Source organism: Crocodylus siamensis, chromosome 6, assembly GCF_052110815.1.
Source record: "Crocodylus siamensis isolate JL-2025a chromosome 6, ASM5211081v1, whole genome shotgun sequence".
Lineage (NCBI taxonomy): Eukaryota > Metazoa > Chordata > Crocodylia > Crocodylidae > Crocodylus > Crocodylus siamensis.
In genome coordinates, this window is record NC_143400.1 from 53,808,235 (window position 1) to 53,833,671 (window position 25,437).

A 25,437-nucleotide genomic window follows, 5' to 3' on the forward strand; every position below is an offset into this window, starting at 1 on the left:
ACACAGGGAGAAGGATTATCCCCATAAGCCAGTGGGTGCCGTGGGGGGCGCAGAAGGGCCTGGCAGGGAAACAGGCAACCCTGCCATGAGCAGGGGTGGCTGAGCTCCCTTCCAGCCTGACTCTCCCAGGAGGCAAGACCAGGGAGCAGCAGGGAGGCACCTCCTCCCCAGTGGCAGGAGCAGGGAGGGGGACAACTCCCACTTTGTGCCTCTCTCAGGGCCCTTCCCTGGCTCCCACCATGCTTTGGGGGGGGGGGGGGGGGGGGGGGGGGGGGGGAGAAGCAGGGGCAGCTCCCCCTGCCTGAGGGGGAACACCCCCCAACCCCAGGTACCTGCATGGCGGTTGCAGGCAGCGCGTCCCTAGCAACCTAGCAGGCTGGGCTGGCTGCCTCAGCAGCAGGGAGGGGCATGTCTGGGCTGTGGGCCAGGCTGCGGGCAGGGAGGGGCCATGTCTGAGCAGGCTGCAGGCAGCAGGGAGCCACTCTCCCCTGCTGGGGGAGGTACCGGGAGCCCAGCATGGCATATCCCAGGGCTGGGGTGATGCCAAGGGAGTTGGGGGGGGCGGCCTCATTGACTTAAACATGCCACAGAGGCAGGTCTGCAGGGCCAGCTAGAAGCATGAAAAGGTGTTTGGGCCTGAAAGCTTGCAAAGAACAATTTTTCCAGCTACTTAGTTGATCTAATAAAAGATATCATATCTACCCAAAGAAGCTGGGTCTGACTAGGGTTTTTCCCCCCACTGTTCTTCTCCCACTTGCAGCACAAAGAAACTAAGCTTTATTAACACACAAGGGGCCTAGGACTGCATTAGCTGGGTCAAGATTGAAGCAAAAAAAACAAATATAACTTCATGAGAACACACATTCATTTGCTATAGGGTACATCAGGTGCTTGCAAACATAGTATGCCAGGCAAAAATGACCAAAAGATGTTGCTTCTTTTAGTCCTATTGCCATTAAAATTCAATACTTCTCTCTCAGAGTCAGCAAGCAAGATCGAGCCTGCTCGAGCACAGTGGCAGTGCATCTAATGCTGAAGAACAGAACTGCCACCGACTAGGATAGACCCAAGGTCCATCTTGCCCTGTTTCCCTTTGACCATCATTCCGCTCCCTGTTTTTCGGGTTTTTTTTGGCTCAAGAAATAAACTGTTACTTACTCAGGGGCCTACCTTTTTAAGGAAGGATTACAGATCTTCTTGGTGGGCAAACAACCCACAATCCCCTTGAAAGTAACAAAGAGGCATGTGACACACAGCAGCAAAGAGCAGCTGCTGAAAGGGAGAGTGAACTGAGTCTGAACGGGGATTTTTCCCATTGTTCCTCTCCCACTTTGCAACCTCCAGCATTTAAGCCCTATGAAGTTCTGGCTCAGAGGCTGTGCCCCTCACTCCTGTGCTCTTTCGAAGTCAAGACTTCTTGAGCATCTTGACAGTGCAACCAGTGCTCAAGAACACCATGGCAAAGAGCAGATGCCAAAAGGGAGAGTGAACTGGGTCTGACCATGATTTTTTCCACTGTTCCTCTCTCACTTGCAGTCTCCAGCATTTAAGATCTGGGAAGTTCTGATTTATGCTTCACTGAAAGTTATTTCCATGCCTAAGAAACTGTTTTAAGCTAAAGTTAAAAACACTCAACAGGGCTATGAAGTAGGAGCTACATTCCCAGGAGCCACTAAGAAACAGCAGAATTGCAGGAGAAAGAGTGGATTGATATGGGGAACCTCAACACCATTAAAAAAGGAAAAAGGATCTTTAACACCTGTGGAGAGATGAGTTTAGAAGGACCCTGGGGGTCTTTAAGAGGAGGCTAGACAAATCACTTTGCTGGGGTCGTTTGACCCCAGTACTCTTTCCTGCCAAGGCAGGGGGTTGGACTTGATGATCTGCTCAGGTCCCTTCCAACCCTACTACTAACTATGAAAATATGACTCCTTCACTGCTGTCTGAATAAAAATGCTGCTGCCACTTTCAGGCAGTTGGTTTTAAACTTTGGGTGGACCAGGGATGAAAGGCAGGGGTGGAAGTGGGTCTGCCCCAGGGTCCTAGAACAATAGAGGAGCCTGAGTACTTGGTGCTGCTTTTACTTCAGTCTTATAAATCTGCTCAGCTCTGGGATGAGGAGCACAGGTGGCTGCCAGAATGGGGGAGGCAACAGTCTACCCAGAGTGCAAGGAAAAACGGGTCAGGAATGACTTAAGGAAGCTGGCTGGTTTCAAGGCATCAGGGCCAGATAGGATGCAGCCCCAATCACTGACAAAAAGGAACAAGGTCATTGCAGACCCAAAGGCTGTTACCTCTGAGAACTTGTGGAGGCCAGGTGAGATCCCAGGTGACTGAGAAAAGGCAGAGTGCCCACCTTTAAGAGAGTGAAGGAGAAGGATCTAGGGAATTATAGACTGGGCAGTTTGACCTCGATACCTGGAAAGTTCATGGAGCAGTCATCAAGGAATTGGTTTTTAAGCAACTCAGGGATAACAAGTTGATCAGAAACAGCCAACACGGTTTTAGCAAAAGCAAGTCATAAGTGACCCGGGTTCCTTCTAGGATAAAGGGGACAGGTTTCTGTCAATATGGAAAGAGCAGTGGATGTGACATACTTTGACTTTACCAAAGCAGACAAGGTTTTTTGGGTGAATCGGGTATCTTTTACTAGACCAACTCAAATAGTTGGAAAATTCTTCTTAGCAAGCTTTTGGGTATAAATACCCTTCATCAGCCTGAGGAAGCATCTGCAGTTCGTGTGTGCATTTTGAGGAAGCATTTCCCAGGAAGTGTCTGTAGCACACACCAACTGCAGATACTTCCCCAGCCTGACAGAAGGTTTATACCCAAAAGCTTGCTAAGAAGAATTTTTCCAACTATCTGAGTTGATTTAATAAAAGATATCAGATTCACCCAAAGAACCTTGTCTGCCTGTGTCCTTAGACCAACACAGCTATAACCTATACCCCTTGACTTTACCAAAGCTTCTGACATTGGACTCTCATGACATTGTTTTTCCTTAGCCTACTGACAGTCTAGGTGAAAATACTGTAAGGATGACTGGATTGGATCATTACACTCACCATCTCAATGACATTTCATTGTCTGATTGGGAGGTGGTATCAAGCAGTGTTCACCAAGGGTCTGCCCTGGGTCCAGTGTTGTTTAATATCTTCACTAATTATTTGGAGAATGGAACTGAATGCATGCTTCACAAGTCTACAGAGGACAAAGTCAGGTGACGTTGCAGAAACTTGGGAGGATAAGATTAGAATTCAAACTGACCTTGATAAACTGTAAAATAGTATGAAATTAAGCAAATGACATTCAACAAGGGCAAATGCAAAGTCCTGCACTTAGAACAGAAAAATCACTTGCACAAATGGAGATGGAGGAATGACTGATTAAGCTCCAGTACAGCAGAAATGGACTTGGGGCTTACAGAAGATGAGCCAAGTGTGAAGATAAGGCAAAGGTGCTCTTATTGCAAAGAGTCAGTATCATACTGAGCTGCATTAACAGAAGCACCATGTGCAAATCAAGAAAAGTGATTCTTCCATTTTATTCAGCATTAGTAAGGCTTCACCTGGAGTACCAGGTCCAGTTTTGGGCACTGCACCTCAAGACAGACATGGATGAGTTAGAAAGAGTCCAGTGGAGATCCACAAAAAGGAAACAAGAGTTACAAGAAAAAGTTGAAAGGACTGAGATTATTTAGTTGGAAAAGACTGTGAGAGGATTAGACAACAGTTTTTAAATACCTAAAGGGTAACTAAAGAGGATGACGACAAACTTCTCTGTGGCTGCAGTGAACAAGACTTAAATGGCAACCAGGGAAATTTAAAGTTGGACATTAGGAAGAACTTTGCCATAGAAAGGGTGATTAAACATAGAATCATTGAAAATGAGGGTTGAAAGGGACCTCAAGAGCTCATCTAGTTCAAGCCCCTGCCCAAACCAGGACCAGCCCCAACCAGATCATGCCAGCCAAAGCTTTGTATAGCCAGGTCTTGAAAACCTCCAAGGATGGAGACTTCTCAAGCTCTCTGGGTAACCCGTTCCAGTGCTTTACTACCCTTCGGGTGAAAAAGTTTTTCCTAATATCTAACCTAAACTTCCCTTGCTGCAACCTGATCCCATTGCTTCTTGTTCTGTCATCTGCCATCACTGAGAACAGTCCAGCTCCATCTTCGATACCACCCTTCAGATAGTTGAAGGCTGCTATTAAATCCCACCTCAGCCTTCTCTTCTGCAGACTAAATAAGCCCAGTTTCCTCAGCCTCTCCTCAAGTCATATTTCCTAGCCATCTAGCCATTTTTCTTTGTCTCCACTAGACTCTTTCCAATTTGTCCACATCCTTTCTGTTGGAGCGGGCCCAAAACTAGACACCATATTTCAGACGTGGTTTCACACCAGTATGGAATAGAATGGAATAATTGTTTCCCTTGATCTGCTGGCAACACTCCTGCTAATGCAGCCCAGTATGTTGTTGGCCTTCTTGGCAACAATGGCATAATGTTGGATCATATTCAGCTTATTGTCCACTGTAACCCCCAGGTCCTTTCCTGGGGAGCTACTGCTTAGCGAGTCAGTTCCCAGCCTGTACTGATGCATGGAACTATTCCATCCTAAGCGCAGGACTGCATTTGTCCTCACTGAACTTCAGGACACTAAAACTTTAAGCACTGGAACAGACAACGTAGAGAGATGGAGTAATCCTTGGCCTTGGAAGTTTTTAAGATCAGGTTAGACAAACAGTTGTCTAGGATAGTTTAGACAATGATTCTGCCTTGAGCAGGAGGCTGGACTAGATGACCTCCTTAGGTCCTTTCCAACCCTATTTTCTATGAGGGTGACAGACTTTTTGGAGATCAAATCTAGGACCCAGATCCAGGTGTTCTGCAAACTCTCAGTCAAAAGCCATCTAACACCCCTTTCAGTTCCCATTAGTAGAATGTAAGAACTGCCATTTGCTGGGTCAGACCATAGCTCAGGGGCAGACAATTATTTCAGGTGGAGAGCTTATCCAGTTTTGGCAAGCTGTCGAGGACCACATGGGTAGCCCCACCCCCTGGTCACCATCTTGGGACCAATGTCACAATGTCTTGGGACCAATGTCCCAGGGCCAGCACCAGTGGGGCCCAGAGCGGGGAACAGGCTGGGAGGGGTCTGTGAAGCCAGGCTGGGCTGCACCAGCAGAGAGAGGGGGGAACTGGCCCAGCTCCATAGAGCCTCTGCCGGCTGGGACCCTGTAGCCCTGCCGCCCTGATCTAGGCCCCACTGGCAATGGCCCTGGAACACTGGTGTGGGCCCTGCTCCTGTGCCTACTCACTCCCAGTGCCCCCCAGCACAGGCGGGGGGCAGCACACAGCCCCGACCTCCTGCTTGCTGGCAGGGAAGGAGCTGGCGTGGAGCGAGGAGAAAAGCAGCCCCCTCCCAGCCCTGTGGCCCATGCTCCCTGCTGCAGCTGCTCGCAGCCTGCATGGGGCTGCCTGTGCCTGCGTGGGGCTATCTTGAGCAGGCTGCGAAAGGCTGCAGCAGGGAGCACGGGCCATGGGGTGGGGGAAGGGCCGCTTTTACCTACACCGGCTCCTTCCCCACCCCCCCTTACCTGAGGTTCCCATGCTGGGGCAGCCATGTGGCCCCAGGCCAGAAGCCCCTGCAGGGGCTGGCTGGGGGGGGCAGGACTGTTGCAGGAGCCTGCTAAGGAGTCCCCTGGGTCCTACTGCCCCTGGTTCCTGTCATTTTTGATAGGAACCAAGGGCAGATAAATGTTCAAAATTTTTTTTAGGAGTCCTGCGGGCCAGATAGAATGTCCCTGCAGGTCAGATCCAGCCCGCGGGCAATATTTTGCCCACCCCTGCCATAGCTTCATCTTGCTCAGGCTTGTGTCTTATGGTGGTAGAGAGTGGATGCTGAAAGGCAGAGCAAATGGTATGACCAGGGTTTTCCCACTGCTGCTTTCCCACTTGCAGCCTCCAGCATTTAACAGCTAGGAAGTTCTGAAATCAGAGACTGTATCCCTAACTCCCATGCTCAATAGTACTAGCGTCCCCTTTCTCCAATAAGGTTTCCAAACCCTTTTTGAATCTGGCTAAATTGTCAACGTCCACCACATCCAGTAACAACAAGTTCCATGCTTTAATGACAGGCTGTGTAAAAAAGAACTTCCTTTTGCGAGTTTTAAATTTACTACCCATTTCATTTTGTGAACCCTAGTTCTTGCCGTGAGTGATAGTAAATAATAAATCTCTACCTACTTCCAATTCATCAGTTAGTATTTTGTCTAGCTGCTAGAAAGCAGTTCTACAGAAGGGCTAATTGGTTCTGCTTCTCTCTTCAACAAAAACTATAGCTGAAAGAAGATGGGTCATTAACAGGCTCCAGTTGGTCCCCTGCAGCATTTGTTCTTTCTGAGCTTTGTTCATTAAAAGCTAGGACAGCCTGTCCAGATTTCTTAAGGTTCTTTATTTTTCCCCTGATCGTGTCCATAGCCAAGATGCCCTGGTCTCCAGCACACAGGGCCACCCCACAACAGGAAAAAGTATTGGTCTGAGACTTGTACACTCACCATGGGAGCCCTGGCACAGATGTCCAACAGCAAATTCTGCTGCAGGTTGTCAGGTGCTTGCACTACTGCTTCAAAGCACAACTCACGCAAAACCCCCTTCTCTCTGCAGCACCACATGTGGAGACACTGCTTTAATTCACAGCAGCTCTACTACTCAGTGCTGATGGAAAAAAGAGAGGAAACAATGGCATGCTGCCCCAGCACAGGGAATGTGGCACCTTCTACTTTTCTCAGAACTTTGTGCATCCCCTGGTCTACAGAATCACAGCTCTTGTTTATGAGCAGTTTCATGGTAGCTGGCTGGTTATTTGCAGCTTGTGCGCTTACTTGTCTGTCTGTCTGTCCTCTTAGGTTTTGAACATGTTATCACTGTTGGATGTTACCTTCAAGAAAGTGTCATGATGGACTCTAAGCACTGCTTCAATTAATAAAGTAACTAATGGCTGCCATAAAGAAGAGGGAAAGCACCTTTTCTCTCACTGCAGATAGGAGGGTGTGAACAAAAGGCTTGAAGCTGCAGCAAAGTAAGTTTAGATTGGATATCCAGAAAAAAATTCTTCACTGTTAGAACAGCGAGGCAGCGGAATAGTCAGCAACTTCCCTAGGTGTCTCTCCATCACTGGAGGTGTTCAAGAGACTGGACAGCCACTGGCAGGGATGATTTAGGCATACCTGTGCCTATGTTCTACTGTGGGTATTTCCCAGGCTTCTGGGTTTTGCTGGTTGCCTCCACTGCCTCCACCCTGCCTTTCTGCTATGTGTCAGTCTTCCTCAGAAGCTACAGCCAAGGCTGGGGACTAAGACTAGGCTGTGCTAATGCTCCTGCTGGGACCAAAGTTAGAGGCTTCTGGCTAGAGGGCCTTGCTCCTCTGCTCAAGACCAGACCAACACCATATTTGGGGACAGGAAAGAATTTTACCCCATGATCAGATTGGTACAGACTGTGAGAGGTTTTTGCCTTCCTCTGTAGTGGGTTGCATGGCACTCTATCCAAGATGTCTTGAGCATATACTAACAACATTTCATAGCAGTAGGACGTTGGCTGCCATGGTTCCCTTGCTTTAGCTGTGGCAGGTTGTGTTACCCGTGTTGTGTCAGGGTTGACAACAGTGTTATGTAGAGTTTAGTTTATGGATTTGTATAGGTTGGTTTGGGTAGGGACAATCCAGCCTTGGGCAGAGGCTTGGACTAGATGTGACCTCTGAAGGTCCCTTCCAGCCCTACTTCTCTACGATTATATGAGCACTGAGACTCACCCTTCTACCCCACCCCACACCCCATAAGCTACGCACCTCAAAGCCACAGGTACTAGTTTCCAGGTGCTAACACTGAGCCCCAGTCCTCAATGGGGGCTGGAAACACAAACCCACAATCCTGACTACCAGTCCCCTTCACTAACCACTAGATTCCCTCCACCTTGTTAGAGCTGAGAATGGATCACGCGAGTCCAGAATCTCAGTTCTCCACTCTCTGACCTGGGAGCCCCCAGCCCTCTTCCTGAACTTGGGATGGAATCCAGGACAACTCACCACCTGTTCTCTGCGTGCACTCAGCCAACGTTGCTTCTGCCAATGAGGTGTTTACTTCTCAGATTTAATTATCTGCCCATGAACTACTGGGGTCAGGACACAGAGTTCTGTATCCAACAGAAACAGGTCTCCAGGTGACCCTCACTTCCACCAACAAGGATTCTTCAATATGAGCAGGTGACCATAGAAAACTTGTAGAGTTCTTGGTTGAAATGCCCACTAGAAGCATCCAGCTTCCTGAAATCATCCCTTGGCTGAGTCCTTATTGGCTTCAAAGAAAAACCAAGAAAACACACTCTCACATGTACCTAACTGGACCCTAACCATCAACACTTAGGACCAGAAGAGAACAAAATACTAGGGAAAAAAATAATTAAACCAAGACATGGACAAAAATGAAAATGCTTCAGAACTAAAGAAAATAAAGTAAAAGAATGAAGCCATAGAATCAGGTGTCAAACAGGTCAAAATTTGAATGATTAGACAATGAACAGGAACAACTTCTTAAAGCCTGATATTAAAGTTGGCATCAGTGGACCAGAGACCTTAGGCAGTCCTCCAAGGATATTTTCTTGCTGTTTATCCAGATCTTCAGAGTTTTCAAATGTTTCCCTATAAGAAAAGTTTCTAAGATCTCCCCGAGGTGCTTATGGTCTAGAAAGTACCTTCATGTTCCTCATGGGCTCGTTTCTTTCCAAATATACACAACAACTGAAATATTTAATGAACTCTCTCGACTTACTCCACTACCTTTAAAGTCCCCCCCCATGACATTGCCTTGCCAACATCTGCATGACATGCTGAGTTGTAAAAGTTTCATGATGTAGCAGTGACTGTGAACCTGCTCCCACTGTTATAACATCCAAAGTGGGACAAGTAAGGAGTTGTTGTAGGCTGTTTGCTGTGTCTGCTACCTAATCTCACAGATTCTTTGGCCACTGTATTTTTCACAGCCCTGGGATGAAGGATCCTTGAAGTGCATCACTTCCACAGCTCATGAGCCCTCAGAATGAGAAGGAAGACTAGGAAGTGGTTTCCTCATGCACTCACAACAAGCAGATATTACCATCTGAGGAACAGAATGCACACAGGGAGAGAGAAAGCCACAAGCTGTAGGAGATGATGGCTGGATAGACCTGATTTGGAAGGAGGCGGCATTTTGCGTCAATGCAGTCCACCTACCCAACAGCACCGTGAACTATAACAGGCTTAGTGTCTGATGCCCCCTGGTGTTTAGTCCTACCCTGCTTTCCTGCTTTGACTGTCCTCTCCCAATGGTTTCCCTGATCTCATCTGCCAGGCCCTGAATGTTATAAGTTGGGAGTCAGAGGGGCAGTCTGGTGCCTCTCCCCACAGTGCTCACCACTGAGCTATTGCAAGTAAGTCCCAGCCAAAATCATGGTGTGGTAAGCCACTCCAGGCAACTGCTTGCTGCTTCCTCCCATTTACTGATTTTCAGTCGTCTGTAAGGCTCATCAGCTTTCCCTATCTTGTTCTAAGCTCTCTATTCAGACTCAGTCCCACAACATGCCAAAGAGCTCCAACTCAGGGTATGAATTATGGGGAGCTCTGGGTAGCTGACCCCCACCCCCATAAGAGACGAGAGCCCCCCTGTAAGATTTGAAAATCATAACCTGAGTGGAGGGGGTCTCCAATCGGATTAATCCTTCACTTGCATAGACTTGTAAAAACATCCCTTGCACGAAGCCCCAGACCTTAGTGGACCTCAGGACCCAAGTAAAGCCAAGCAGGGTTTGGCTAACCTGTACGCAGGGCTTTCTACTGTCTTCCCCTGCTACACAAAATCTCAGACTAAAATCTGCACATCTGAAAAACAGAAAATAATCAAGACTCAGGATTTTCAAAACTTGTTTCTTCAGACAGTTCAGTAAAGGCTAAGTGTTCTGGTAAAGTACTTTTTTATTTACAGTATTTATTTTTTCTATTTGTACATACCTCTAGCAACATCCAAAAGTATTCACAAAGCTTAACTGAGTGTAAAAATGTTATTCCACTGGCCATTTGGCCTATCAACTTGAAATTTGGAAAACGCTGCCTTTTTCCATGAAGTATCCAGATTGTCTGAGCATTTATTTTTTATTTTTATTTTTCTGGTACCTTCAAGGGCCCCACTTAAAGAAAAAGGAGGAAGAAACAAAACAAAAGTTAAACATGCACAACTAAACTTGCACCTGTTTTTATGTACCCAGATTATTGTACATTTGAATTCAAAATTGCTTTTAGAAAAGGGGAGGGGGCAAGAACATGAGCACCCAGAAGTCTGTGCACAAATTATCAGGAGTGCAAATTCAGAGGCCAGGCTCGGGCTCCTTTTAAAACTGATCTCAAGTATGTAGTTCTATATTTACAATGCTTAGCCACGGAAGAATTCTTATGGACTGCTCCCAAAGCTATGGTTTATTAAATAAGGCTCTATTTCAGAGGTACTAAATATTTAGTATCAGGTTCTCTCACATATTTGTACTTTTCTCTCTGCACAGACCTGGAAGTCTGTTACCAACAAGCTTGTAAAAATGCTATTAAGAAATGGCTAATCACTGATTTCCATACATGAACTGGAAAAAAAAAAAAAGTGTCAGGTGCTCACTTTTATTTGACTTTCAGAGTGGAAAAAGTTTACATTAAACTTATATAAAATTGCATTTGCTTTTGCATCCAAATGGTAACAGTTCTCCAGTACATAACACATTCAAACACTAGGACAAAGCATGGTTACCTTTTCTCACACAAATAGCTCCCTCAAAACTAATGGGGCTACTCACATGAGTAAGGCAATCACAATTTGACCATCAATGACTAGAAATAAAAGGGCTGAATCATTTGATTAGTGAAGTTACAGACCTGACCTCTTGCAGGAGTTTATCCGATGCTCAAACTTCTGATGGAGTGTATTTATGTTCCTTTTGAAGACAGAGTTAGAGTTACAGTCTTCAGTTTTGCCTGTTAGTGGCAGGTAGACAGTGCTTGGGGATTTCTTCCTCCACTGAAATTGTATCCTAAACTGAAAACTAAAAAGTAGATGGAAGGCATATTTGAGGAAGAAAGCAACAACCCTTAGCTGCTGTTAGGGACTGCTTCTTGCCGTACTCACTTCTTTCTGCATACATTTGACTTCCCAAATCTTAGCTGGATCAAGCTTTAGATCTGATTTACAGTCTGACCTGAAAGGGTTTCCATTTTTTTGTGCCCATAATTGTGTGGGTGCAAATATTTGCAGGTACAATTTTTCTTCACAATTACGTGCACTATTTCAGCAATTTAAACGAAGAGCAGGTTTTAATAATCTGCTCCTTTAAATGCAGTAAAGCCTGGCATATATTATCCCTGTGTATGAATCGGAATTCCTAGGGTTATCTCTAGTGCCATTACTGTAGCAATATCACCGAGAAAGAGTTTTAATAAGGATTCCATTCCCCCAACCTACTATGTCCAAATAGCTTCAGTGACTGATCATATACTTCCTGGTAATGTTATCTGGAGGTACAGGATGTTATGATAAAGCAAGTCTCTTAACCATAACATGCCAGATTCCTCTTGGGCTCTTGAATATCCAGTTCTTGCAATGTGCTACCTCTTTCCTCCGTCTTGATCATGGTAATCACCTGGTATTCCTTGTCATTAAGACAAGCCAATCCTTTAGAAATGAACTGAAAGAGACCTTGGATTTCACAGCCATAGGCTGATTCCTCCAAGTGTTGATACTGCAACTATCTGTGTTTTTTTGGCAGAAGGTCAATACAACAGTCCTACAACATGTGAGCAAGTCCAACCTTGTCTCCTAAAAATGCAAGGAAATGCAAAGCAATCCTGCCGACCCATTCTATAGAGCTGAACAAGACATCAGTACCAGCTGACCAGATATGGCAGTAAGATGCTAGCTCTCATATTTCTCTCATAGCACAAAACGTGCTGCCTGTTACTTGGGGCTATTGTTTCTCTCTACTATCCTCTTTAAAAAAAAGGAAGTATAATGTTAGTTAAGCTGAGGTTCAGAAATGCATATATTTTACTTAAAAACATTCATCTGTTCAAAATTCAAAATAAACTTTATGGGATACAACAGTTTGTCTTTTTTAAATAACATTTCATTCAAACTGTATATAATTTGTTAAAGTATTCATACAGCAAACAATGGTTAACCCTTGAAAATCTGTAGAAAAAGATTTTCACACAAAGAAATGAAAACAAAATTCTGAGGTATCACACCCACACACAGACGCACACACAACCACACACCCACCCACACACACACGCAGGCTGCAGCAAAAGCAGAAAATCGTAGGCCCAAAGGAAAATGATTGATTGTTCCATTTGAGAGTCCAGGTAGCTCAGAAAAAAAAATGAACAAACTAAACCAAAAAAAAAACAAAAAACCAACTCACAATAGTCCTCTGAGTAAAGGAACTACCTCAAGAAAGTTCTCAAGTGCACTGGAGACCTGATCATCTAAATTGTTTCTGCAAAGCAGCTCCCTGCACCTGAGAAAAATGCAGCCCAAGGTGACTTGTGCAAATATAAGGAATCAGGTGAGGCTATTTCCTGTTATTCCTTAAATAGATGTGAGGGGTGTCCAAAGATTCACTTCATCTTTGATCATGCAAGATACTGCTGGAGTGCTGTCTTCGCCCTGAAATTACAGATATTCTATTAGTAACTGGGTTTGGACTTTAATATTTCTTTCTTGTTCACTTTATTAATAAATCTAACTAATCAAGCAGCAGACTAACATTTAAAGATGCATCCAAGCCCCCACAATATGCATACCGAACGACAGATATTTATCTTCCAGCAACAGTGTTCCCTGAATCCAAACCAATGTCCATACAAGTCTTGTGTTCTTTATTCCTCTTCCTTCCAATCTTAGACAGTTCCTTTATGTTTTCATCAATGTTTTTGTGTTTCTTCATCTCTGTATAATAATTCACCCCCGCTTTTTCCCCTAGAACACTGCATAATACAAATCTCACTATCCTCTACTCACCTGTGCTTTGAAATTTTAAATTTATTCCAGATTTGTTCTTTAGTGTTGGCTCATAAAATTTGCATGGACTTCTACATTTCTGCGCAAGAGCTTACCCTGTACAAGATTCTATGCAGAATGCCAGCTAAATGGAGATAATGTGCATTGCCAAACAAAGTAACAAGCAAAGAATCCACCTGTTTCTATTTTATCAAGCTTGCACACTGGGAGAAAGAGAAGATGATGTCTTCTATGGACAGGCTCAGAGAATAGCACTGGGAAAGCACATGTAAGATTCTCCCATCTGGAGGAAGAGGGGGAGAACCACAGAGGCAGAAAGTGTGCTAGTGGGGAAATACCTGGTCTGGTATCAATACAGACCTCTCAGCAAAGGGGGATCCAAGTGAAATGTTGATGAAAAAGGTACAGGCACAATGTAAGACTGGGAGGAAGTATTAAATGGTGTTCCCCAGGGTCTGTCCTGAGTCTGGTGCTTTTCAGTATCTCCATTAATGATTGGATGGAACCGAGTGTGCATTTATTAAATCTGAGGATGATACCAAGTGGGACCGTATTGCAGGCAGTTAAGAGGATGCGATTTAGATTCAAAATCTCCATGGCAAAATGAAAAAACAAATCTGAAATAAACAGAATGAAATGCAAAAAGGACATGTGCAAAGCATTGCTTTTAGGAAGGATCCATCAAAAGCACAAATACAAATGGAAAATGGCTGGCTAGACTGCAGTACTTCAGAAAAGTGCCTGGGGGTTACAACAGATCACAAAGTGAATATAAGTCCACAATGGGATAGCATTTGAATGGTGGGGGAGAGCCAGCAGCACACAGGCTTGTATTACCTGGAGTGCCACATGCAAGTCACTTGAGTCAACACAACTGGAGTTATATTCAGTTTTGAACATGACATTTTAAGAAAGATGTGAACCAATTAGAGAGAGTCCCATGAAGAAAACCAACAAAAATGAATCACAGATCTTAAAAAAACCCAACAACAAAACCCGCCCCCCACACACACCACAAAAACACATGATGCATGAGGAAAGGTTGGAAGAATTGGGGTTATTTACTTGAGAACAGAGAAAACTAAGAGTGATTCAATAACCTTTAAATATAGAAAGGATTGATTAAAGAAAAAGGATGGTGATTTTACTGTTAATAGAAAATGGGACAAGTTGTAACAGTTGAAACAAGGGAGATTTAAAGCTGGATATGAGGAAGAACTTTCTAACAATGCAAGTGTTTAAACACTGGGCCAGATCCCCTGGAGAGGCTGTGGAATCTGTCACTAGATGTTTTTCAGGGCAATTAGATCAGCCTGCGTATGGGATGGCTTAAATTGAAACTATTTCTGCTTTTAGCAGGTCTCTTCCCAGCCTGTTTTCCTATCATTCTTTTACAGACCCTTATTTTATTTCATTTAGTCCATCTCCTTTACAGAACCTTCAGGTTTTGACATTGTAGACTACTTCTTCCCCATATTCTGACCCTTTTTAAGCAAATCACCACATAAAGGGACAGTAAGGTCTGGCTTTGTCAAACCACTGGTTCTTATTATGCATTTTCTGCTATTTTAAGAAGCATTCAGACGCTGGGCATTTTCCCTCATGAAGGTATTTTTCAATTATAAATCAAATCTCAGTCACCTTTTTGATAAACTAAAGATAACTCTGCATCTTGCATGGTAAGGCATTTCCCTTGAATCGTTTGGGTGCTTCTTTCTCTGCACCCACTCCAATTCTTTCAATGCTTTTTGTAAAAATGTAGGCCCCCAAAAACTATGAAGCATTCCAATATCTGTCTCTCAAAACGCCAAACAGAGGTGAAATCACCGGTCTGATACTCCTCATTTGTATGCCGGTCTGCATTGTGCATCCAACAATTTCTACAGGCTCACACAGCCTTGCTGTTAAATATATAAAAGTTTAATTTGCATATATTAAGTGCATTGAGACCTGCACTGGAGAGTGGACCCAGCTTACCAAGTGACTCGCATGCTGAACTGGTTAGGTCTGGTCCTGATCTTACAAATGAACCTCACTAGAGACACCTCCATTCCTAGATAACCTTCCATAGACAATTATTTTTTGAGATCAGTCAGTTAGCCCATTCTTAACTCAAAGAATGGGCAATTTACTTTTATTGGATATTATTAATTTTTAAATTGAAATATTATGCAATAGTTCAAGTATATTAAAATCTGTGAAATCCCCTTCAAAAGCTAAGCTTTTAATCTCAAAGAATGATTACACCATTTTCCAGAACACTGCATTACTTGGCATTAATTATATTTCCATACTTTATCAGTCGAATCCTTTATCAGTTTTCCACTATTCTGCCTGCATTTGTTAGTTACCTTGGGATATCTCATTGCCTTTTGTGAGTATTGATAAAACATTAGCACGCATTTTAAAATTCATTGTGTAAATTCCATCTCCAGGAAATATGGGATTTGGAAGTTTCCGTTATAAAAAACAGAAATTGGAAACCTGACGTGCTTTTTGAAGAGCTGTATGATATCAACATCACCATGTGACATCCTGTCAGACATTAACTAAAACCAGGGCATCTTGCTTGGCCTCTGGGACCAAGACAGAAATACAGGTCTGTAACTAAATGGTACAGTTGGGAATACTGAAACAGAAGAGTTGAGCCAATATTTTTATTCTGGAAAAAACTGGATGATTTAATTATATCAGTGATGTAGATGAGCAAGAAGAAATGTTAAACTTGCTCCCTAGTTACTGATGGGATAATAGGTACACCTTCAAATCTACCAGCTGAATATAATGCATTTTTTTTTTCATAATACAGTACAATTAGCTGTGGAGCTCCTTGAAAAGTTACTGATGGTTATTTAAAAAAATAAAATCACGGAATTCTGGAGACACTTCAGAGGACTAAACAGTGCTAAGATGGTATGAATGCTTATTTTCATCTGGGAGGGAGGAAGAGAACAGTGGTGAATCTTAGTATGTGTCCCTGACTTAGGACTTGCCAAATATAATTTATGACCAGCAAGAATCAGAAGACCCATTTTCTCAAATGAATGAATGGATATAGCAATCTATTTATATCCAGTAGGATTCAATGACATAATAGTAAAGTTAGATCCACAAAAATCTGCCTTCGGGTATGAGATATTGCCATCCCATTCATTTTCTATAACCCAAATGCTTTCACAAAAGGATTAAAACAATTAAACAAAGAATTCACCTAGATTTCTTCTACGTTTGGGACTCATGTATACTCACTTGTCACACAGATTTGGATCTGATGACTGACTTAATTTGTGTAGAATATCTACTATTCCCATATCTCGTAGTTTATCTTGGCGTTCCTGTGAACCTACAAAAAGAAATTGTTATTGGCAATGCCACCAAACAAGTAACTTATAGAAAATAAAAGAAGAGGAGGGCATTAATTTTTTTGGGGGTGGGGGACTGGTTGTGGGTAGAAGTAAAATACTATGTTAATAAGCCCCTAATGTCTCCTCATCTTTTGACTGATCTATAAGCAGTTTTTCAAACAGCTTCTCTTCTATAACGTTTTTGTATCAATAAGTGATAGAAAATTAAGCCGGTAAAAACCCTGGATGATTTAACATAAAGAGGCTTGTCTTGTTTTCTTTCTTTCTAGCTCTGCTTTTGACGAACATTATGTTTACTCTGAAAATGGTTCCAGAATCAGCATCATAGACTGCAAGTGCTACAACACATGCTAACACAAGAAATCAGGGGGAATGCTAGGAGTTTCACAGGGCATCTCTGGGATCTAGAGCACCAAGAGGAAGTAACACAGTAAAGATTAAGCTGCAGAAACTGCTCTCGATATAGGTGGGAACAGTGTACTAGGAAAACTGCAACCAGAGTCAAGCTCACCCACCCCTTTGCTACTCTCCTCTCTCCCCATGTATGCTACCTACACCCATCTACAGGCATACTGTCTTCCTCCCACATTTCTTGCATTTGTCCCCATCCCTCATTCCTTCATGCATTTTCATGGGCTGCATCATCTTCCAGCTCCCTCCCACTTACCCTCCTCTCATCCCAATCCTCTTTTCCCACAACTCTTCCTCAGTATTGGATGACTCCACACTCCCTCCAGTTCAAACCTGTAAACCCCTGCACTGTTTGTAAGCCCTTGCTGGCTAAATCTCCAAGCCTTATTAAGAATCCTCCCCCTCCTCTGGTCACAGATAGAGAGCAGCCATGCCAAGATGACAACCCCAAACTTGCAGGTAGGCAAGTTCTGATGGTAGTTCAGGTAGTCAGTGGATGTCTGGTAGGGAGCAGGCTACACTCTAATTAATGCAATCCTCAAGAAAGAAGCATTGGTACAGACTGCGGGCGAACTGGCTAAGCAGCAGCTCTGCAGAAAAGGACCTGGGGGTTACAACGGACAATAAGCTGAATATGAGCCAGCAGTGTACCTTTGTTGCCAAGAAAGCTAACAGCATAGTGGTCTGCACTGGTAGAAGCATTAACACCAGATCAAGGGAAATGATTCTTCCCCTCTATTGGGCACTAATGAAACCACATTTGGAGTACTGTGTCCAGTTTTGGGCCCACCACTACAGAAAGGAGGTGGAGAAATTGGAGAGTCCAGCAGAAGGTAACAAAAAATGGTTTGGGGGCTGGGGCACATGACTTATGAAAAGAGGCTATGGGAACTGGGCTTAGTCTAGAGAAGAGAAGACTGAGAGGGGATTTAATAGCAGCCTTCAACTACCTGAAGGGTGGGTCCAAAGAGGATGGAGCTGGACTGTTCTCAGTGGTGGCAGATGACAGAGCAAGGAACAATGGGCTCAAGTTACAGCAAGGGAAGTTTAAGTTAGATATTAGGATAAACTCTCTCAGCAGGTGAGTAGTAAAACACTGGCACAGGTTACCCAGAGATTGTGAAATCTCCATCTTTAGAGATTTTTAAGACAAGGCAGACGAAGCCTGAGGTGGGATGATCCTGTTTGATCAGAGGGCTGGACTAGATGACCTCCTGAGGTCCCAATTATCTATGCTTCTGTGATCCAGAGCTAAGTTAATGCTAGAATTAAGGCACCCTAAGGAAGCTGCAGTTGAAGGATGTCTCAGAGTCACAGTCCTCAAGAAGTAGGGCTGGAAGGGACCTCCAGAGCTCATCCAGCCCATCCTGCTTGAGGCCTGCCTCAGGAGATCATCCCTATCCAAATTATCCTATATAAACCGTAATCTAAACTCTGCCTAAAACTACTCTTACCCGTAACACAACACAGACCTAACATCCTAACCTGCCACAGGTAAAAAGCAGCACAACCACAGCAGCCAGCATCTGGCTACTATAAAACAGTGTCAATATATGTTCAAGAGGTCGCAGATAGAGAGCCAAGCCCCCCTGTTACAGAGGAAGGCCTTGCCCTTTCATGATACAGATGCCTCCTCTCAGGCGTGCTGCTCAGGAGGACTTTACTTCATCACGTGGTTTCGCTGTCCCACTTTACAGCAAAAAATTCTAAATCTCTTTCTGCCGATTTGTTTTCGATTGGTCCATTCCTCCATATCTTCTGGTTTTGCCAACACTTTCTTGAATCCAGGTTGGCAACTTAATCACAGACAAAACCAAACTCTGCATTTTACTGCCACTGAGTCCAGCATCTCCCCACATTCCCATCCTCCGACTATACTTCATCTTCTTCCACAACTGGCTTCATGCTAACTTTTCACCTAGCTCTTATTCATTCATGGAGTACCTTAAACAAGGGCTGTCCAACTTCTGAGCAGCTGGAGGCTTTAGGCCCCCTGACCACACACCACACTACATGCCATGCTGCACCCTCTCCGCTGCACTGTGGGTACCCCACCCCACTGTACCATGCCAGCACCCCAAGCTGTGCCACAGGGGGTTCCTGCGTCCCCAAGACTCACACAGCTGCACACTCCGTTGCCCCCTCCTCCAGGGACGGGATGAGGCAGTGGAAGCCAAAGGGATAGGGAATCGGGAGACTCCAGTGTCAGCAGCTGCTGGAGTAGCAAGGGGAGCAGTGCCTGGACTGCAGTAGGTGCCAGAGCAGTAGGGAGAGCTGGCTGTACTGGGAGTCTGGGGGCTACAGGTTAACTTGTTGGACTACCCTGCCTTATATAATAAGGCCATGGATGGCACTGATTCATCAAAACCCCTCCTCATTTGTGCTATAACACATACAAAAACCAGGCACCCAGTGATGACTGAATTATGCTTCATTTGGTGAGAGCTGTATTTATTTAGAAAACAGACCTCTCACCTTCAGGAATCACTAATGGTAGGGCTATCAGCTGGGATCACACTCTCCATGTTCCCTCTTTCTAGCACGCCCTTGCTCTCTCTTCTTTTCCATCATACTCACTAGTTCCATTTTACACCTAAATCAATTGTTCTCATTCTTTTTAAACTGAAGGCACCCTTCAGAAAATGCCAACTCTTAAAAGCCTGGACTAATGTTTTGACTACAGAAAATTATTCTGATGCAAAGAACTTGCAAAGATGGCAACAGGTCAGAATAGTTTTGGAGCTATGGATTCCCATTTCAAATCTATGGATTTATCTTGTAAATTATGTATAGGTATTTTCACACCTAACAGTGCTAACATGTTACCAACTTTGAACGGATGCCATGGCACTGTGGTTGACCATCAGTTCTCTGAAGTGTGGACTCCACCTCACTCTGTATCTTTACAGCATATAGCACAATCTCGACTACTACATAACATTTGTGTTTGATAATGGTGCTCTTCCCCAGACAATGTGTGTAAATATGATGGTTTCTCTTACCTTCTTCTTCATTCCAGACGAGGTTAGATATGCAAAACATGGCAGCAAGCTGAAGTTTAGCATTTGAATGACTCTAAATATAAAGACAGAATTTTTGGAGTTTCAGAACCTAATTTCACAGAACATTTCTGCTTTCCATTTTTGGCTTTCGTCCTTTAATGAATAAGGTAATAAATCATGGGCATTTCCTTGACCGTGATCTGAACCAAAGACACCATTGTAACCAAGGGCTGCCAAATACAGTGTTCATTGAACCCCCACCTGAACGAGGAGCATCTATTAAATACCCTGCTCCTGTGTAGCTAAGATTCTGAAGACTTTCATATCACATTACTTGGATTTGTTAGACCTTAATACAACTGTAAAATTGCTTGGGGAAGTTAATTCTTGGAGTCTCCTCCTCTGAATTTGGCTTGTAAGCATTACCACAATTTTGTACTGAACTAACCCAGGTGCTCTCTCTGCACGTCAATAAAAAGTATGATACTGAGAACTAATATTTTATATCTTTAAAACATGCCAGCATATTGTATTCTCCATTACTACAAAGAACAGAAGGCAAACACTTTAAAGAAATTTCACATACCATATAATACTTTATTTTCTGCAAGATGTCATCGTTGGTCATAATGAGTTCTTTTGCTGTTGTTCCATCTGCTATGTTGGCAAGGATACATAACGTCTGCAAAAGAGAGAGTGCAATCTGTAGGCAAACAACAATTATGAATCAAAGCTTTCCCAACAGATTCAATCATTGTACAGTGAATGTTTCTTTAAATCAGAACCCAGATTTTCTACCTAATTTAGACAGAGGGCCAAGGGCTCTCCTGGCACAATACCACCAGCTTGCCTAAGCTGTTCTAAAGTCATTGTGATTTTAAAATAAAAAGCAAGACAAACTCATTTCAACCTTGAAGGGCTGAAGTGTTGTGGCCACAATGGTCTAAGGCATATGCAGGCTTTTGGTGATATCTTTTAATGGACTAACTGTATAGCTGAGAGAGATGTTAAACAAGCTGTAGGGCGAGAATTTTCTTGTGCAGAGAAGTAGTGCTCATTGTATCAAGGATAAAAGCACTGGAAAATAAAGTCTCCAGTTAGTTTTTCTTTCTGCACTATCTGAAACTAGAAACTATAGCCTCTGGTTCCACTCCTTGTCTGGAAGGTGTGGGGAGAGGGGCTATTTTGCACAGTACACAATCTAGTGTTCTGATCTAACCTATCTTAAATGGCCCAGGTGACAGTCACCCAATCTAATCATGTTTTCACTGAAGTGAACTCAAGTGATCTACCCCAGCATTACTCCTCTTGAGTTAGATTAGCTCAAATGAGAGCAGCCACACCGCAAAACTAGACTAGAGCTGCTGCGTCCACATGCTCACTCATATAGCACCACAGCTTCTAGAAGCACAGCCTGCAGTTCTCAGTACCACAGTACAAGGAACTGCTTTATGAACCCCTTCCTAGGGAATGCTGGGAAAACCTGCCTGCCCCTGCAGGGGTGAGTGTGGGAAAGCATGGGAGGACTAGCAACACTCAGACAGACACTGCTCACATTCAGACTGCAGAGTGATCACATGGTAGCCTGAGCTGACTTGAATGAAGGGCACCATCACGCCAGAGATGCGTGAGGGTGGATGGGATGCTGGAGGGGGCAACTTTAAAGTTAGTGTGGTGTGGCAACAAGCTGAGGTGCTGAACTTTCCACGGGAGAATGTGTACAGGATGAGTATGCCCAGCATGGCTGAGGAGCCAGCCCTTAAAATGTATATCACATGTGCTCCTCACTAACCCTTTCATGTAGTGCTAACTTAGTTAGCCACTTGTCTCCCATCATCACCACCAGACATTTCTGCTATGGACAAATGCCAGTTTTAGCCATTTTAAAAGGCAAAATGGACTTGCTATTCAGGAATGCACATCAGCTTTTATGATGCAACAGTTACATCTACATGCTTCCATAGCAATCAAAGTGCTAAAAATCAATGCAATTCAAACCCTAAATGAGACAGCCTTGTACTCTTTCCCACCTTCCTAACATGTCTCTTCTCCTGCTAGCTCTTCCTTTGCCTCTCCCCTCCAATGACCCTTGTTCTCCAGCCTCCCATTAGAAACAGACTTTTTGACCTTATCACAAAGTCTTTTCGTAACAGAATGGTCTTCTGTACTGATGCCAACTACCGACACAGCAGCAGAGGCTGCTAGATTTCTTGGTACTGCTCTCATTGACTGATCTCGAGCTGTAGTAGAAATAACAACCCAACAGACTCCCCGTGTGTGATGTTATTTCCCTATGCACAATGTTATCTCTCTTCCCAATAGCCATCTGCCCCCACTCCTAGCCTTATGCAGCAGGGAATGATGATCCCTTTACACAGTTCTCATTTCTGCCATCTCTGTATCCTATTCACCACTGGACTTTAAAACAGTTTTGGACTCAGTTCAAGTTCAACATTCCTACAATACCTAAAGGCATACTAAATCTAAACTCCCAACAGTGAAGAGAAATGGACATTCTGATAGTTAGCATAACTCAACTGTCATTCTCGTAGAATTTAAGTTGACCAACACCATGGTGATCAATATCATTCAAGGCCAGTTACCGATAAACCCAGTAATAATTCCGTTAGGAGTGCTGATATTTTAAACATGTGGTCCTCAATCCCTGGCTTACTGACAACATGATGCCTGCAAGACCCACAGATACTGCTTTCCACCACAGGAAAACAAAGGCTTAAAGCTGAGGTTGGCATGGAAAGAAAGGTCTGAGATTGCCCATAGCACATGATTTGCATAGTATTGTTGCCCTGGGGCCATTCAAAGTTTGTGCACGGTCTTAAACCATTCCTTACACTTTTATTTTACTAAAAACAATACAGAAAACAGTGAAAGGTACCTGTTCCTTGACTTCTATATTGTGCTCCCCTTCCAGAATGAGGGTAACTGCTTGCATGATCTGCTTTCCATGAGTGCTCATTATATGGTCTATGTGCTGCCAAAGCAATTATTAACACAATTAGCATTACTTTTCTAGAGGAATGAAAGAGATGAAAATAGGGAGAGTCCTGGTGTAAACATTATTATTACAAGCATCAGTATTTTTAGAAGCACTTATCTTTGCGCAAAGTAAAAGAATCTATCATGGCAGAAAACACTCGTTATATTCTTGTTTGTCACCTTTAGCCTATAATTTGTCACAGGGAACTGAATAAGGAACTCTCTCTTTGGGCTTAATCCCACTGAATACAGACACTGACTTCCTTAGTATCATGTAGGGCTTCATCTTAAGACTGAAGAGCTTACAAATCCTGCAGAAGGTGGGCTTACACTCTGATGTTGCAGCTAAACAGCCACCACACATATAAACAGGGAAATATCAAGCAGAAGCAGGCAGGTGATAGTTCCTCTCTATGTGGAATTTGTGAGACTTACAGAATGAATGTGCAATTCTGCTGTCCACTTTTCCAAAAGGATATGAGAGTACAGAGAAACCAAATTATGATCTGGAAAACTTGCCTCCGTGACAGACTTAAGAAGCTCAGCCAACTTAGTTTATCAAGGAGATGACTTGATCATGTTATCCAACACCCCCAAAAGCCATATTGGAGCACACGTACATGGAGACAACTCCTAAAAATCATCTCCAGCTGGATATGAAGAAGTCTCTCTCTTTTCTAGATTTGCACTATTATTTGCTCTTTACCTCCACATTCATGCATTTGTGTTTCACTCCTGGATTACCATGTGAAGGAGCTTTCATTATTTTCAAACAGACATATTCAACAATTAATTTAAAAGGGAAGCAAGTTACTTTCTAAAGTGACATGTCAGTCATACTTAATCATTGGAAAGAATAATAAGCACTGAGGATTTGCAACGTATAACCTAAAACTGCTGGGCCAGGTTTAAAAAAAACAAAAAAAACCCATACAATTTCCAGAGTATCCGTGATCTTACTTACTGGACGAGTAGACAGAAGATTTCTGAGCAGTCCCAAAGTTTTCATTAGCACATTTACATCTGAATCGGAGAGTAACTGAAATAACTGTTCTGTACTCAAACCTCGTAAGATGTCTGACTTGATCTTCTGTTCTGCCTGAAATGCCATATTCTGAAGGATGTGAAAATGCAGGAAAGGATCAATTGATTTGTGTTTCAAGTTTGGTATTCATTCAGTCTACAGAAAGATTACCATGTGCAATGTAGTCATCTGTGATAAAGTAACCCTGGGCACTTCGCAACTACAGTTTGATGGCATTTCTGGGGGATGAATGACGTTCCCCACACATCCTCAGCAAAGTCCATGGATCATCCCATTTTTCCTCTTAAAATATCCTTCCATGTGTCTGCCCAATGTGTTTGCATTCTAGTTTTACCTTTGAACCAGTCAGCCATCATGCTTAATAGGCCGATGTAGACAGGCAGATGGGTCAAGATCTTTTCATACTTTGCATCCTTGCTTAATTAAACCCATTTTATGTAATTTCATAATTTTAGGCTTTAGTTATTAGTTGTTGAAAGTCACCATACTATCAAGCTTATATGACAGTTTGTTATGGGCACTGCTATGGTTGGGGTAGGGTACAGTCTTAAGGTTTTGAGATATCATTTGAGAAGTCTGTTTTTGTTTTATATCTTGTGGGTTTTCTTGTGAGCCAACCTGAGCCTTCTTTGACAGAGTGGCACATAAATCTAATAAATACTGTTGAGCACATGTGCAAATATAACGTGTCAACAAGTGCATTTCTGACAGCTGGTTTTTAAAATACTGTCAGGGATCAAAGAGTATTTTCTTGCATATCCACCACACAGGTGGGACACTGCTTTTAGTAACCAGTCCAATACTCATGATGACAAGAGCAAATCATGATCATCAAGAATAGGTTAGACACCAGGGGTGTTCTACCTGTTGGCCCCTCAGGCCAGATAAAAGGCACAGGGCTGGCCCATTGGGCTAGATCAAACATCACACATCAGAAGCGTGCTCCAGGGGCCTCTATGCTGCCTCCACCCAGTCCTGAGTAAAGGACTTGGGCTCTGAGAGCCCAGCATCACCTCTACCCAGTCGTATGTGCAGGAATTGGGCTCCAGGACCCCTGCACCACCTCTGCCTAGCCCCATGCACTAGGATCAGGCCCCACAGGTTGGATGACATGGCACCAGGGGCCAGATCTGACCTGCAGGCTGGGGGTTTAGCACCCCCCCCCCCCCCGAGTTGGACAGATACTCGATGGGATGGTTTAACCAGGGATGATCCTGCCTTGAACAGGAGGTTGGACTAGAAGAGACCTCAAGTTCCTTCCTGCCTTACTTTGCTATGATTTTATGTAAAGCTGAGAATCTCCTTTCCTTGAAGAGAGAGTTTTTAAACTATATTTCATCATGTGAACACTTACCATTAAAGCCCAAATGCCATTCACGCGCAAGGCAAGGTTTTCACTCTGAGTTAAACTACACAAAAGTTCTACAGCTCCCGATTCTAATATAGGCTGTAACGAAGAGAAGAAAAACAGAACTTTAAAATATTGCTCGGGAATTAGTAGACTTTCTTGTAAATAAATTGTGTGCCAAAAA

General features: G+C 43.6%; 1 protein-coding gene across 15 annotated transcripts in view; it reads right to left on the reverse strand.

Annotated features, from left to right (window-relative positions):
* Window positions 1-10,264: 10,264 nt before the first annotated feature.
* The window catches only part of ARMC8 (armadillo repeat containing 8), a 110,266-nt gene continuing 95,093 nt past the window's right edge, over window positions 10,265-25,437 (reverse strand). For all 15 annotated transcript variants that reach the window (XM_090051300.1, XM_090051304.1, XM_090051299.1 and 12 more), the window contains 7 exons: window positions 25,260-25,352; window positions 23,825-23,974; window positions 22,760-22,855; window positions 20,450-20,545; window positions 19,864-19,936; window positions 16,335-16,428; window positions 10,265-12,731 (listed from right to left, as the gene is read on the reverse strand). In XM_090051300.1, coding sequence (XP_089907426.1) covers window positions 12,698-12,731; window positions 16,335-16,428; window positions 19,864-19,936; window positions 20,450-20,545; window positions 22,760-22,855; window positions 23,825-23,974; window positions 25,260-25,352 — 636 coding nt within the window. In that variant the 3' untranslated portion in view covers window positions 10,265-12,697. The remainder of the gene's footprint in view (window positions 12,732-16,334; window positions 16,429-19,863; window positions 19,937-20,449; window positions 20,546-22,759; window positions 22,856-23,824; window positions 23,975-25,259; window positions 25,353-25,437) is intronic.